Source organism: Lithobates pipiens, unplaced genomic scaffold (genome assembly GCF_037356315.1).
Source record: "Lithobates pipiens isolate NorthernLeopardFrog02 unplaced genomic scaffold, aLitPip1_a1.2 Scaffold_22, whole genome shotgun sequence".
In the NCBI taxonomy this organism is placed as follows: Eukaryota; Metazoa; Chordata; class Amphibia; order Anura; family Ranidae; genus Lithobates; species Lithobates pipiens.
Genome location: NW_027507784.1, coordinates 74,005,061 through 74,021,202, shown reverse-complemented (window position 1 = coordinate 74,021,202; position 16,142 = coordinate 74,005,061). Strand labels below are relative to the sequence as shown.

The window sequence follows — 16,142 nt, the reverse complement described above, 5'->3', positions numbered from 1 at the left end:
CCTGGGTCTGATGCGATTCTTGGGTCTCAAGTCTGCGAACTAAGCTCTGCAATGGATCATCTGCAGGAAGCGGCATGTCAGCCGGGTCCATGGCTGATCAAACTGTCAGGTCACCTTGAGGCGAGGTGACAGATGCACACCGTAGGGATCAGGAGTGCACCGCAAGGTTGTGGACCCTACGGCTGACTGCTGTGGACGGGAGACAGGTCCCACCGGGGTTAGAGCGTAAGATTCCCTGGGGCGCGGAGTCTAAGAGCCAGCAGGTGTTCACCAGAGCCTCGAGTGGTGAGGATCGACTTGGCTGCAACTGGCTCCAGGTCGCGACCCCCAGGGTCCCCCAGCTCACACCCGCAGTAGGCAACAGGAGGATAGGGATGGTGAGGGACAAAGCCAAGGTCGGGGCCACAAGCAGACAAGAATAGGTCAGGTCAGGATCACAGGCAAACAGGGATAGTCAAAGACACGCCAAAGTCGGTAACGGAAAACAGTAGAAGAGCACACGGCAGGTAACAGGAAGCTAACACACAAAGGAATACACAATGGTTGATCAGCACTGATGGCCTGCAGTGCACAGGTTAATATAGGGCTCCCTGATAGGGCCTGGGGTGTAGCCATGCTTAGAGGAGAGGTTATAAAAACCACCAGGTGGAAGTGTCTGGCCTCTTAGTCTGAACACATGAGGGGAGGTAAGCAAACACAGGAAGATCACTGCATAACCATGACACTGTATCTAGCAGGTAGAGCAAAAAAATGACATGAGAGCCACTAGTAAACCAGGAACTAAATACCCTCCCAGCATCCAGCACCAGATAGAGACTGATTCCTGGGAGCTGCTTGGAGACACCTGCTGGTGCACACTGGAACTAATACCCTCTTCCCAGAGAACCACAGTGCCAGGTCCTGACACCAGCATTTTAAACAATCCCATCTTATGTTTCCCAACTCATTTTTGCTTTATTATGAAAAACAGAGCCCTGTAGCTAAAAGGAAAATAGACAACTGTAGGGCTTTTTTTTATTGATACGGTTGTGCACTCTTGGGGGCTGTGGGACAATGAGGTTGATTTATTAAAAGAGTAGAGCCTGTTCACTTTGCCAAGTGAATGATAAATAAGGTAAATCAGTGTTCACTCTGAATACCCAATCATGTGAGGAAATTAAAAAAAGAAAATGGGATTTTTTTTCAAGCACATAATTGATTGAAGTGGACAAAGCTTTATCTTATTTACCAAGCTCATTCTACATTCACTTTGTTAAGTGAACAGCCTCAGTTCTTCTAGTAATCAACCCAATAATGTAAGGAAAGGCAGTTGAGAAGGCAACAACTCAAACTTTAAAGTGATAGTAAACTGTGGCAGAGTTTAAAACAAAGAAAACCCTGTAAAACAATGGCATAATGTGCTAGTATACATCCCATAACCCGGGTTTGCGGGCTCCAGCGCTGTGAAAGGCCTTCAGAGCGCATGAGGTCACAGGCTGCATCCAGGGTGAATATCTCCAAAATGGTGCATGTTTACGAATTACATATTATGCTTACGGATCGCACGCTGTTTAACGGCGGCTGTTTGAAGGAGGATAGCGTTGTTATGGAAGCAGCTAGCTGCCATAACCCCGGTATCCCCTTGTTCAGCGGGCGGTCCACTACAAGATAAAAGTGGTCCCTGCGGCGGATTTGCTGCAAGATCACCCACCTATCCAGTGCCTTCCGCCACTTACTGGAGCCATCGGCAGCGGCAGAGGCGATCGCGTCCTGACGATGGCTCAGTATGGAGACGAGTGAGGAGAAGATGGCCACCCATCTCCATACAATTGCTGGGCGGAAACGACGTCAATACACCCATAGCTCTTAAAGGGCCAATTTTTTTAAATGATTTTTTTAAATTACAATTTTTTTTTTTAGCATTTTAGTCTAAATATGAGATCTGAGGAATTTTTGACCTGAGATCTCATATTTAAAGCGGAAGTAAACCCATCAATTTAACAGTTTCAAAAAACATGTATATTCCCGGCGTGTCGGGAATGCTAACTGTCACATTGGTTGTGCTTTCAACCAAACTGTCAAACCATCCATTGGTTGGTGTCACAACTGATCACATGTGCAGCATTATGGCAGTTGAAAATTAAACAGAAGCCAAGATGGCAGCTTCCTTGGATGAAAACGATAGGCGGGTTTACTTCCACTTTAAGAGTACCTGCCATGTTTTTTTTTCTATTACAAGGGATGTTTACATTCCTTGTAATAGGAATAAAAGTGACAATTTTTTTTAAACAGTGTAAAAATAAAAAATAAAAGGTAAAATAAATAATAATAATACATTTTTTTTTAAAGCGACCCGTCCCGCCGAGCTCGTGCGCAGAAACGAACGCATACGTGAGTAGCGCCGCATATGAAAACGGTGTTCAAACCACACATGTGAGGTATTGCCGCGTTCAGTAGAGTGAGAGCAATAATTCTAGCCCCCCCCTCCTCTGTAACGCAAAACATGCAACCTGCAGAATTTTTTAAACGTCACCTATGGAGATTTTTAAGGTTAAACGTTTGTCGCCATTTCACGAGCGGCGCAATTTTGAAGCGTGATATGTTGGGTATCAATTTAGTTATTGTAACATTATCTTTCACAATATAAAAAAAAAATGGGCTAATTTTAATGCTCTCTTATTTTTTTATTCAAAAAAGTTTATTTTTTCCAAAAAAGTGCGCTTGTAAGACCGCTGTGCAAATACGCTGTGAAAAAAAGTATTGCAACAACTGCCATTTATTTCTCTAGGGTGTTAGAAAAAAAAACAATATATAATGTTTGGGGGTTCTAAGTAATTTTCTAGCAAAAAAACTGTTTTAAACATGTAAACACCAAAATCTCAAAACAAGGCTGGTCCTTAAAGGGGAGGGGGGGGGGGCAGCTGATTTTTTTTCTTTTTTTTAAAGTCAACAGCTACAAACACTGTAGCTGCTGACTTTTAATAAGCAGACTTACCTTTCCAGGGCGCCCGCGATGTCGGCCGCCCAAGGCCGACCCATCCCTCGGCTTACAGGTCCCGGCACTGCCATTCCAACTAAGGGAAACAGGCAGTGGAGCCTTGCGGCTTCACTGCTCGTTTCCTACTGCGCATGCGCGGGTCGCGCAACGCTTTGGGAATGTGGCGCGCTGTGTTCTGGGACACACAGTTCCCAGAACACAAATCGCCCCATTACCCAGAAGACGACGCGTGGAGGAGAGAAGACCGAACATCACAGCAGAGTAGGAAGAGGCAGATTAGTATGAACTGCCTAGCAACAGGCATTTCTGGTAAGTTTAAAAAAAATTTTTTTTATTTTTTTTCAGATTTTTTTGCAACATTTTAACGTACTTTTGTTTTTCAGGGTGGCCCTCCACTTTAAGTGGTTAACAGATATTAATTTTACCTCCACGTAAGCCTTATTATAGGTTTACCTGTAGGTAGAAACCACAAAGCGGGGTTTACTACCGCTTTGAAGGACCTGCTATTCCTGACTCTCAAGCTGAAATGCCAGGCTAAGATAAAATAAATGAAGTTAAATAAGGCAAACTAAATTTTTACAGGCGAAAGTCTGCATTTGTATAAATATTTAACACTAAAAATTCAAATTCTTGCATAATCATAAGTCATGGCCAGTTCTTTTTTAAGTTAAATTATATATGTGTAATAAAATGTGTCCTTCCACCGATGTTCATGTTGTAATTTTCCTTACTTAGTAGTACTGTAACTTTTTTTTTTTACCTATTCTATTTCCATATAATGATGCATCATTGCTTCCCACATTTACCTCTCCGGAATTACCATAATGTTTTCTTTGTGTGTTAATAATGTTGTAGCAGACTTCACATTAAGATCTACTTTACTAATTAGATGTGGGAAGGCAGGATGATTCTTTCTGACAAGTAAATGGCAAGGCAATGAGATTCAGGGATGCCGTGAAATCAGCTTTCTCCTAATGGCAGCTGATGACCCGCTGCTAACTGCCCTGTTCTTGGAATGAAAAGACCTTTGGCTGGGTAATTGTATTGATCGTGGAAATACTGTATTTGGTACATAGTAATTATGCTGTGTGTTTCTCAAAATGCCGATGTTGTTTTTTTTTTCCTTCCTGTTATTACAAGAAAGAGTTTGCAAGAGTTTAAAAGTTTTTTTTCCAGAAATATACCTCGCACTTGGTTTCTGCTAAAAGGAATGTTGTGGGTGTTGTAAATGAAAGCCAGCAGGAACGGATAAAAAAACAGGACATGAGCCAATCAAATAACAACTCTCTATAGGAGTAAAGAAAAAGAAAAAGTCTGTAAAACAACACAGTTCATATCTACCTAGCTCAGGTAAATATATAAAAAAGTTCAACATTTTCCACTTGCAGCCTGCAGGTGGTGTGCCTGAAACGACTTTCTTGTTTTTCTTCCAACCTTACTTTGCTATTATAAAGTATTCTGTGTGATATATTCTTCTGCAGTCTTCTAGGGGCTAAATACCCAAGTATCAGAATTAAAAAGGTAACCTGTCATTAAAGAAGTAGGGAGACTGTCTATACCGAGCTCGGTGAAAATGCTAGTTTTCTAACTGGAATGCTAATTTCTCTTGGAGTCACTAATGAGAAAAAAGTAGGTAACCCAGGTTCGTACATACGATCGGACTTTTTGACAACAAACATGCAAATTAGCTGTTTTGGAGCAACATCCGACTGTGTGTACGCTCCATCAGACAAACTTTTTCGGTTTTCATCAGACTTTTGTTGGCTGTGCGAACAGACATACTTTTTGACAACATAAGTCCGATGGAGCAAAGTCCGATCGTGTGTACACAAAACCATCGGACTTTTGTACAAGGTACAAACACGCATGCTCAGAACCAATGCAAAAGATCAGACAACAATACAGAAGTTGACCAAAGGTGGCGCTGGAGTAATGTTTGTTGCCTAAAAAGTCAGATCGTGTGTATGCAATTCAAACTTACTGCCAACGCCCTTTGTGCAAAAGTCCACGGGAAAGTTTGTACAAAGTCCAATCGTGTGTATGAGGCTTAAGAAACATCAATCATTCTCAACTTATTCTGGTTCAATAATTCAAAGCAGAGAAGCAAGAAGTGCGGGCAGTGCTCCCTTCTTTCCATCCTGGAGATGTGTTACTGGCCAGATCACCAGGTGAAAACAGCCTAAAAAATAGAAAACTAATCCAGCCATCACACCTGCCTAAGCTGCAATATATTACATTTTTGGTTTTAGGTTTAACCACTTGTCCTGCGTTGACATCATATGACGTCAGCGGCTTTCTGTGAAGATATCTGGATGATGATTGCAACTACAGGCATCGTCCAGATGTATTTTTTTTCAGCTGGCGATTCCTTACAATGTAAAAGCCATCATAGTGGCTGTTTAACCGCTTGATTGCTTTTACAGACAGCGGGAGGGAGGTGGCAGTTTACCATAGAGGTTTACCATAGATCTGGCCGTGGACCAGATGTAAACATTGCCTATTTCTTTAGCTAGAAAGCCTGAGATCTATTTTTATTTTTTTATCCCAGGCTTTCAGCATAGAGGAGAGATGTGGGAACTTATAGACCCCAGATCTCTCCGTAAAGAGGACCTTTCATGCCCTATTCCAAGAGATGTTTACATTCCTTGTCATAGAAAGAACAGTGATAAAAAAAAAAAAAAAAATGAAGGAAAAATGTAAAAATAAAAAATAAAAATAAAATAAACAATATTTTTTTTTAACCACTTCAGCCCCGGAAGAATTTACCCCCTTCCTGACCAGAGCACTTTTTGCAATATGGCACTGCATAGTTTTAACTGACAATTGCGCACCGAAAACAAAATTGATGTCCTTCTTTTCCCACAAACAGAGCTTTCTTTTGGTGGTATTTGATCACCTCTGCGGTTTCTATTGTTTGCGATATAAACAAAAAAAGAGTGACAATTTTGAAAAAAAGCAATATTTTTTACTTTATGCTGTAATAAATATCCCCAAAATATATATAAAAAAAACTAATTTCTTTCTCAGTTTAGGCCGATATGTATTCTTCTACATATTTTTGGTAAACGAAAAACACAATAACTGTAAATTGATTGGTTTGCGCAAAAGTTATAGTGTTTACAAAATAGCAGAGAGATTTATGGCATTTTTATTATTAACTTTTTTTTATTAGTAATGGCGGCAATTAGTAATGGCGGTGACAGTGGGGCGGACACAACGGACACTTTTGACACTGGCAGGGAAGGGGTTAAACACTAGGGGACGATCAAGGGGTTAAGTGTGTCCTAACGAGTGATTCTAACTGTAGGGGGGATGGGCTCACTACAACATGACAGTGATCACTGCTCACAATGACAGGGAGCAGTAGATCCCTGTCATGTTGCTAGGCAGAACAGGGAAATGCCTTGTTTGCATCTCCTCCTTCTGCCACTCCATGTCACGATTGCAGGCCCCCGGCGGACATCGAGTCCACGGGAACCGTGGGCATGCTCATGGAGTACGCAGCGGGTGCATGCCCACTAAACTGCATCTTAAAGGGGACATAAGGTACGCTCATTTGCCCAGCCATGCCATTGTGCCGACGTACGTCGTCGTGCGCTGGTCGGCAAGCAGTTAAAGCGCTCCCATCCCCTCGTGCTTTCACGCAGAAGCAAACGCATACTTCGCATATATGTAAACGGAGTTCAAACCACACATGTGAGGTGTCGCTGTGACTGTTGGAGCGAGAGCAACGGTTCTAGCAAGCACAATACCTCCTCTGTAATTTTAAACTGGTAAACCTGTAGAAATGTTTAAAGCCTATGGATTTTGAAGTGCTGAAGTTTGGCGCCATTCCACGAGTGTGCGCAATTTTAAAGCGAGACATGTTAGGTATCTATTAACTCGCCGCAACATCATCTTTCACATTATACAAAAAAAATTAAAATTTGCGTAAATATTGTGTTTTTTTTTTTTTTTATCAATTCATGAAAGTGAACAACTAGGGAAAGTAAACAACTAGAGAGGCAATGAAAACATTGAAAAATTGCTGCACAAATACCGTGTGACATAAAAAAAATGCAACAACCACCATTTTATTCTTTAGGGTCTCTGCTAAAAAATACATATATAATGTTTAAGGTTTCTGAGTAATTTTCTAGCAAAAAAAATTATGATTTTTTTATATGTAGCAGAGAAATGCCAGAATTGGCGTGGTTAATATTGATTGAACTTCAATAGGTCCCTAAAGCTCAGCACATTCTTTATCATTCATGTATTCATTCCTTACTTCATTCAATAAATTATTCACTCTTTAACTCATTTGTGCAATAAAAATCAGGGCTTCCTGAAGGAACTTCCACTCCTCTGTGCTTGCTGGCATCCCACTGTTGCCTAGCTACTATCATCCTTACATACTTATTAATTTCATCCAAGCATTGTGCTTTGGGTTGACTAATATATCTTTTTCGCCATAATTCTGCTTCTTGGATAGTTTTTGACATATGATCCTCAGTCATCCGTTTAATATTACCAGCCCAATTTAGATGTGCAATGCATGTTATCAACGATTATCTAGCAGCCTTATATTTTTCATAAAGCTTGCTATTATGTCTACATCTCCCCGTTCTGTATTCAGATACACATCTGCATACATCTACATACTCCCATAAGCAATTTCCTTTCATATACATCAAAGATTTTTGTTTTCTGCTTGGTCTAACATGCAGCTCCGTATGTGACAACAAGAAATGTACACATTACAAAAATTATAATGCAGCATGGAAAAAAAAATTCTTATTTTATATATACAATAAATGATCTTATATGTTATCCAGGGATTAAAGTATATCTCTAGGCAAAACCATTAGCATTAGTTTTGGATAGCGTGTGGAAGGGTTATGTCGCGTACACAGGACCGGACTTTTTGACAGCAAAGGTCCGATGGAACCAGTCCATCGGACAATTCAATCGTGTGTGGGCTCCATCGGACCTTTGCTTGCCAAAAATATGGCGGACTTTAGAAATAGAACATGTTTTAAATTTTTCCACCGGAACTCCGCTGGATCAAGAAATCCATTTGTGTGTATGGTAGTCCGACTGACAAAAACCAACGTTAGGGCAGCTATTGGCTACGGTCTATAAACTTCCTTATTCTAGTCCGGTCGTACATCATCACATTCGAATTTGTCGGACTTTGGTATGATTGTGTGTGGCCAAGTCCGTTCATTTGGAAAGTCTGTCGGAACTCCGCTGAAAGACCGTCGGAAAGACCATCAGACCTAGTCCCTCGAAAAGTCCGGTCGTGTGCACGCGGAATTAGACCCACTGGTAAGTTTTTGTCAAAACAGTGATTACCCAAACAGTTTTTAAGGGATAATTTACAGATGTACTTGATCTATGTCAAAATATTCTAAAATAGGTAAACGATACAAGAATAATTCCCATGAATGGTTTAACCAAAGAGAGTTGAAAGTCGTACATCTGAGCATTCTAGTATGGGGCCTCAGGATCAACTAGAGAGGCCGTGAAAAGAAAAAAAAAACATATTATATAACAAAACATATAGGAGCTTAATGATATCAGCACCATAAAAAAATGGGAAAGAGGGGACTGTAAGGATAATACATATATCATCAGGGAAGGCCAGACACTTTAAATGATAAGAAGCAGGGGTTCCAAGGAAAGCTCTATCTACACAATCAGAGAAGCTCCCAATGACACATATATAACAAAAAGCAGGATGAGGAATCAATTGGGAAGGGATAAAAGAATTTCAGTATCACTATATGCTTGCTAACAGGTCCAAGTTGTATGGACCTTTTAAGGATCTGCGCTATCCTCTGCCACCAACATCTCCATCACCATTATATTATTGAGAATCTAGGCCCATTCCAAGAGCAAGGGGGAGGGATATTCTTCCAGTGTTGGTAGGTGGCAACTCTAGACTCTCTCTTAAGGTTTTATTGTGGTCTGTGCTTTCATTAGAACGATTCATCTCTCCAGCTGTACTGGTGGTCATTGTCACATAGAAGGCAACCAAGGGGAAATCCCCATTTTTAGAGTTGTCCCCAAAACAAGAAGTAAGGGGAAATCTTCCAATGGCAGCACCTGTTTTAACTGTCTAAAAGGGAAATCTTCCTCACTTTGGGAAATGCCCTCTAATTTCCGGTTGTGTCTCCGAAACAATGGTACATATAAAGCAAAGGATAAACCATCAAGGTTTTTACCTACTCTATTCAAGAACAAAATAAAGTTTTGGCCAAACGCACACTTTACCATGCTGATACAACTGTCTTTGTACATTCTTCACCTACAATGTCATGTTAGCAGATGTTGACATCCAACATCACGACTGTAATCCATCTATAGATACGCTACAATCCCACTACACACTCCAATTGGTGCCTCTGCTAATCAGAATACTGATGGACTGTTTGTCATTTTCCTAACTAAGAATTTAACCACCCATCTGCAAGCCCCCCAGAGGGCTCAGGATCAGGACCCCGGGGTATGAAGAGTGACCAAACTCATCCAATATTTTTTATTTTAATTCACCAATCACAATACATACATATATACACTACACTATAAGTGCTCTCTTGATTCTCCTCTTGCCTTTTTCTGGTGGACCCTTTACACCATCCTTTGGGCTTTAACTTGCTTTTTTGGCTTGATCCATCATACGTCTGAGGACCACCATCACCCACTGATGGCACAGCAAACATTAGAGGCAACGCACTGAAGCATACTAATATTCTCAATACTGGGTGTCAGTTCCCTTTTTAATGTAGATGACTGATGTTTGTGATTTTCTTTTTGGTATACAAAATTTTATTACAAAAAAGATCACTGGGGATGAGCAAAATTTGTAGCTTTTCCTTTACATCCATTTAGCTGAACTTGAAACATTTCAGTAAACCGTTAACATCTGCTAATGCCTTGAAGTAAGTGCTGAAAGGAAAAGGTGTTTGGGTGTTCTTAAAATGTCACATAACCCAGATCATAAAAAAAACTATCAATAAATAGTATATTACATGCTGTCCATACTCACTCAGTCACTATGAGATTTGTTTTCTATATTCTGCAAAAAACCTGGTTGATCCTTCTGCTCTCTATTCAGCTAGGGATTTTGCAGCTGTAGTGGCAAATCTGCACATGCTCAGTTTTCTGTGATTTTCTATGCTGAGCATTTCCTCCCTATCACATCTGAGCAGCCCATGTGACTATAGAGTCACACATGTGGGTGCATACACAGTGGTAAATGACAGCCTACTCCTTCCCTCCTCCTCCATGCTCACTAACCAGCTAAATACAATGGAGGTGGGATTTTACATTAATAGAGGAACCACCTCCCTCTTATCTGGAAGGGTGTAACATAGCCTGCGACTGGCAGAAACCATGTTATTTCCACAAAATAATAAAGATTTGATTTCAAATATATATTTGTATGACATGTTGATAAACAAAGCCAAGTCACACAATGACAAGGTCTGACATATGGCTTTGTTAATTTTTTTTAAGCCCAACTCCAGTTATCCTTTGCAGTGGGGCTATGCCTGCGCTGCTAGGGATCACTGCTTGTTTTGTCTAGGGAAGAGGAGATGCCTCTCCCCCACACTTCAGACTGTCTCTCAGCAACCTTGCAATGGTCTTGATGAGATCAAGACCTTAGCCTGCTGGAGCATAGGGGAGAGGACCCTTCGGGGACCGGTCCAGTAGTAGGGAGGGGAAGAGGATATAGTAAATAAATCTCCTTTTCCTTAAGTCGCCGAGAAACTTTGAGAGTTTCCCAAAGTTTGACTTTAAAGCTTATTTTGTCCAGAGGTGCCCCGCTTGCTATTGTTATTATTTCATAAATTACTGCTAGCTTCTTTTGGTTGAGGTTGGTTGAATGTATGAGAAATTAAGGCTTTTAAAGGTTAAACAGTGATAGCGTGACTTTGCTATAATGGGAAAGTCTGAAATTAACTTTTAAATGAGAAATTCATCTTACATTAAAATAGCAAATGCAGTTAAATACTGTTACTCCTGTATTACTTAGTTAATGGACAGAAATGACAAAGGGCAGTCAATTTTACAAACATATTTGAGAGTCTGTGATCCAAATACTCTTACTTATTGCATAAAACAAATATGGAATGTTCTGGTAGTGCAGGAGGCAAAAGCCAATGCCCAATGGTTACTGCAACCTCTCCTGGTTAGAATTCACTGCATCATAAGCCATTTATCCTTTACCACATATGACTCAAAGTAAAAAAAAAAATATAGTAATAGAAAACAATGAAATAAATTACAGATTTGTGGGCCCTAGACTATTTCCACCTACAAAAGCTTTTTTAACCAATAGTTCCATTTTGCACCTTAGGCAGGCCATACATTGATCCTTTTTTTTTTTTTAAACAGCCAAGCCGCTGATCTAAAAGAACAGAACCAATCCCCCATCCACACAAACAAGTTGGATGGAATCATTCTCTCTACTGTATTATTGTATTCTGACAGCGGGGACTCCTTCACTGTCAGAATACACCGATCAGTGCTGCAACTGATTGGCTGCAGTGCTGATCAAAGGAACATTTAACATCAAAGGAACATAAGTCGGGTCAAAAGAAGTTGATTATTAGATCAACTTCTCTGAAATGGGAACAGCCACAGATGGATTTACAATGTGGCTAGTCCCTGCTTAACCAGACACATTTTAATCCATTAATGGTCAGCTTTAGACAAGTCTTCCTCATACACTATTTCAACTATACATCCTAGACAAGAAAAATCAAGCAATGTCCCCATATCACACCGTAGACCAGCGATCAGTGACACACTGATTTCCTGTCTGATGGTGCCTATAGAGTTCTCATTCTTCCAACACCAACATCACTCTGCAGAAACCAGTGACCAGTGACCATCAATGTAAGGGCAAACTACACTGACTACCAATATAAGGGGCATTCTTTTAACATTGATAGATATGAGCCAGCAACTTGGATGGAAACGTTGAAAATCGTTATTGGCTATACAAATACATCCAGTAAAACACTGCTCCGGTAACATTGTTTTACTGGATATACTTGCATAGCCAATAAAGATTTTTAACGTTTGAGTCCATCGAGTTGCTGGCTTATATCTATCAATTTATAAGTATTGAGGGACTGCACATCCCAGCCAAGAGCACCGTTTTTTAGCCTTGGCTAGCATCACCAGTAATAGAGCTTGGGTATGGTATTCAGTGATTCTAATGCCGCGTACACACAATCGAATTGTCCGGCGGAATTGGTCCGGCAAACAATCTACCAGATTGTCCGCTGAAAGCCGGACAAATTTTGAGTCAAAACTACTAAGTCCGCCGGATTTTACGATGAAAAAGTCCACTGGAGCCCACACACGATCGAATTGTCCGGCGTACTGTGGTCCGGTGGACCGAGTCCGCCAGACAATTTGATCGTGTGTACACAGCATAAGGGACATTCTTCCCTCTTACCACAAAAGTATGAGGGCATTTTGTGTAGTGACTAGTGCCTACTAATCTAAAGGAGTACCTCTTTCACTTACCTCAAATCTAGGTGGGCAACTCTACACAGACCTACTGTAATAGGGGACACTTTTTCACTGGCCACCAATTCAAGGTTATGCAATTCTTTTCTAGCCATTTTGTTAATTCATTTAATAATTATTTCTTCAAATAATCTGTTCTAGGTTTCACATATACTAAGTACATCAACTTCCCATTTCTTTTATATACAGAATATTCATATCTACAAATTACTTATTAAAATAATGTACAGTCATGTGGAAATACAATAATTTTTAGCAGGGTTTCACTAAGACCTGAAAATTATTTCAAGAGTTTCTATAGGATAAAAAAAATGATAAAAGCTACCCTAGACTATAGACATTTTGAAATCAATCAGGGATCAGTGATAGCGACAATCAAATTTTAGGAAAACGTATGTAAAGGACTCACCGCGACAGTGCACTCCTTCATCGTAGCCATCACTGCAGTCCAAGACTCCATTGCAGAGTTTTGACAGATGGATGCATGTTTTGGTTCCAATGCAAAGGATGTGATTTGAGGGGCACTTGTAAACTATGTTTTCCTGACCTGAAAAAGAAAGACAAAAAAAAAGAATAGTTAAAATTTTCCCCAGAGACAGAAAGCCTATATACACCTTGTAGGCACCATCGTCTTACAAAAGAAAGACTCACGTTATATACGGATATGATTCCTGTGCAGTGCTTTTGGGACCAATAGGACATGAGTGACAATTGCTTATTACTATATTGTTCACAAATGTGCAGAAAGGTGTAGTTGAACTTCTTTATTACTTTATTGCACACACACACATACTGCTACAAGGAATCCTATATGACTGAAGACATTTGGAACCACTTTAAACAAAGATAGCCGTATGGGAAATGTCATTGCTGACTTGTTTTTAAAGGTGCAGAATGTCTTCCTCATCCTTGCTGCCCTTCTTATTGAGTCGCAGGTTTAAACTCCTTGACTCCCGCAGTGTGTGCAGATTCCTACTTCTAAGACGGAGTTGTTACTAACAGCTGGGGATCTACTGTATGCTAGCAACCAGGAGCTAAGTTGCATTTTTTTTTTTTTATATGATCACAATGCCAGCCAGTCATGAAGATCACATACTGTAGGTCTGCTTACAAGAAAACCTGCCAGCTCAACTCTCACTGTATCTCACACAGAGGGAGGCACATTGACACCTGAGGCTAGAAGGCTGCAGTATAATAAATAAAAAAATAAAAATACCTAAAAAAATAAAAACTTGCCCCAAAAAGTGTAATAAAGTGTGACAGGCACAGTTGGCATTGTCCTTCATGATGGGATGATACCTGTGGAGACACTTTGGTGCTGGTTGCTTGTTGATTTAACCACTTCCTGACCGGCGCACCATGATGTATGTTGGCAGAATGGCACGGACAGGCAAATCGGAGTACAGGTACATCCCTTTGAATTTGGTCGGGACCACCGTGAGTCCAATCGCGGGTCCCGCGGACTCGATCGCCACGGGGATACCCGTGATCGTCTCATGGGGAGGAAGAATGGGGAGATGCTGTTTACATCGGCCTAGCAACAAGTGACACTGATCTCTGCTCCCTGTGATTGGAGAAGAGATCAGGGATCTGTAAAACACAGCCACGCCCCCCACAGTTAGCAACACGCCCCTAGGAGACACTTAACCCCTACACTGCCACCTCCTGGTTAACCTCTTCACTGCCAGTGTCATTTACACAGGAATCAGTTCATTTGTATAGCACTGATTGCTGTATAAATAACAATGGTCCCAAAAATGTGTCAAAAATGTCTGATGTGTCCGCCATAATGTCGCAGTCACAATAAAAATTGCTGATCACCGCCATTACTAGTAAAAAAAAAAAATATTAATAAAAATGCCATAAAACTATCCCATGTTTTTGTAAACGCTATAACTTTTGCACAAACCAATCAATAATTGCTTATTGCGATTTTTTTAACCAAAAAATATGTAGAAGAATATGTATCGGCCTAAACTGAGAAAAAAAAAATGTTTTTTTATATATTTTTTTGGGATATTTATTATAGCAAAAAGTAAAAAATAATGCGTTTTTTTCACAATTGTCACCCTTTTTTCGTTTATAGCCCAAAAAATAAAAAATGCAGAGGTGATCAAATACCACCAAAAGAAAGCTCTATTTGTGGGAAAAAAAGGACGTCAATTTTGTTTGGGAGCCACGTCGCAATTGTCAGTTAAAGCGACGCAGTGCCGAATCGCAAAAAGTGCTCTGGTCTTAAGCCAGCAAAATGGTCCGATCTGAAAGTGGTTAAGCTGTAGTTAAAGTAATAATGAGGTTTTGATGATTGGACTGGGTCATCTCCTGAGCAAGCTCTTCACTCTGGGTGGAGACATTTGTTTCATTCCTGATTTAAGACAGCTCTACCTGCCTCTCAGTTCCACTATTGTATTAGTGTTTTTTTTTTTCCTGATAGCTGTTTTTGATTCCTTAGAACATTGTATTGTAGGTGCACTTAAATATCCTTTTCGAGGGACCCTTGATATGGAGAGACAGAGCTGAATGGGGCATGGGGGGGGTAAGGTTTCTGGGGTGTTTTTTATTCTCTTTAGTATAATTAGTTGGCCTTTGTTATTTAGCCAGAGATGTAATCACCTTCTATAGGTAGTAATGGAATAATGTACTATTTGTGTTGGCCCTGCGTGGCCGTGTTACAGTAGGTGGCTTGGTTGTGCCACTGCCACTGAGTTGTATACTTTTAAACAAAACTTCAATCAAAAGAATTTTCTTTAACGGACCCAAAATTACACAGAAACAGACTACGGCCTCCGTGGACATATGTGAATAAGCTCTATTGAAAACTGAATGTGGTTAAAAAATGCATCCAATTTGCATATATGCAAACCCAGCCTTAGGGTCACCAGATAAAAATAAATTCTGAAAAACTAAAATATGTCAGCCACTGCGTTGAAGGTTTGGTAAACTATCAAAAATACATTTGTTGTTACAGTGTCTTATATGCGTTTTATGGGGTTTATCATTTGCTGTTGTCCTTTACATGACATTAGTACAGACCAGATCTGTAGGCATAAACTGGGTAATATAAAACCCAAGCATGTATGGGACTTTTACAGGTGCCCTGGCATATACAATGTACACCACAGTTCAAATTTCAACATTTTAATTTGTATTCTTCTAAAACACTGATCCTTAGATCCATAAAAATGTATGACATTCTGGCCGTAGATGGCCCATTAATAAACAAAAAACAATCAATTTTACAACTTACAAAATGCTTGTTTCACAGTTTTACTTTCATCCCTTGAGCTTATTGCCTGTATATGTATTATTTATGAATAAGATAATTTCCCAAAGTCCTGCATGAGGATAAAGTCAGGGGGGGGGGTTTCTCAACGGTTATGCAACGCGTTTCATGGGTTTATGAGGTCCACCTTTTTTAGGTTCTGTGAAACACTTGGGAATCTCATCCAAATAAAATAAAGAAACCATTTGCCACTCTGCTAACACAAGCCAGTTTATTTTTAGTGGATGGCGCTCAATCCCTTAAAAAGCTGAGACTTAAAGCGGTTGTATAGTCAATTTTTGGACTTTTACCTACAGGAAAGCCTATAATAAGGCTTACCTGTAGGTAAAAAAAAATATTCCCCTCATAATGCAC

The 16,142-nt window shown here is 40.2% G+C and overlaps 1 protein-coding gene across 1 annotated transcript in view; it reads right to left on the bottom strand.

The window, feature by feature from the left end:
- LRP1B (LDL receptor related protein 1B) overlaps positions 1-16,142 on the bottom strand; it is a 2,110,020-nt gene that overhangs the window by 1,418,980 nt on the left and 674,898 nt on the right. Inside the window, exon 3 of the mRNA XM_077447755.1 lies at positions 12,915-13,052. Coding sequence (XP_077303881.1) covers positions 12,915-13,052 — 138 coding nt within the window. The remainder of the gene's footprint in view (positions 1-12,914; positions 13,053-16,142) is intronic.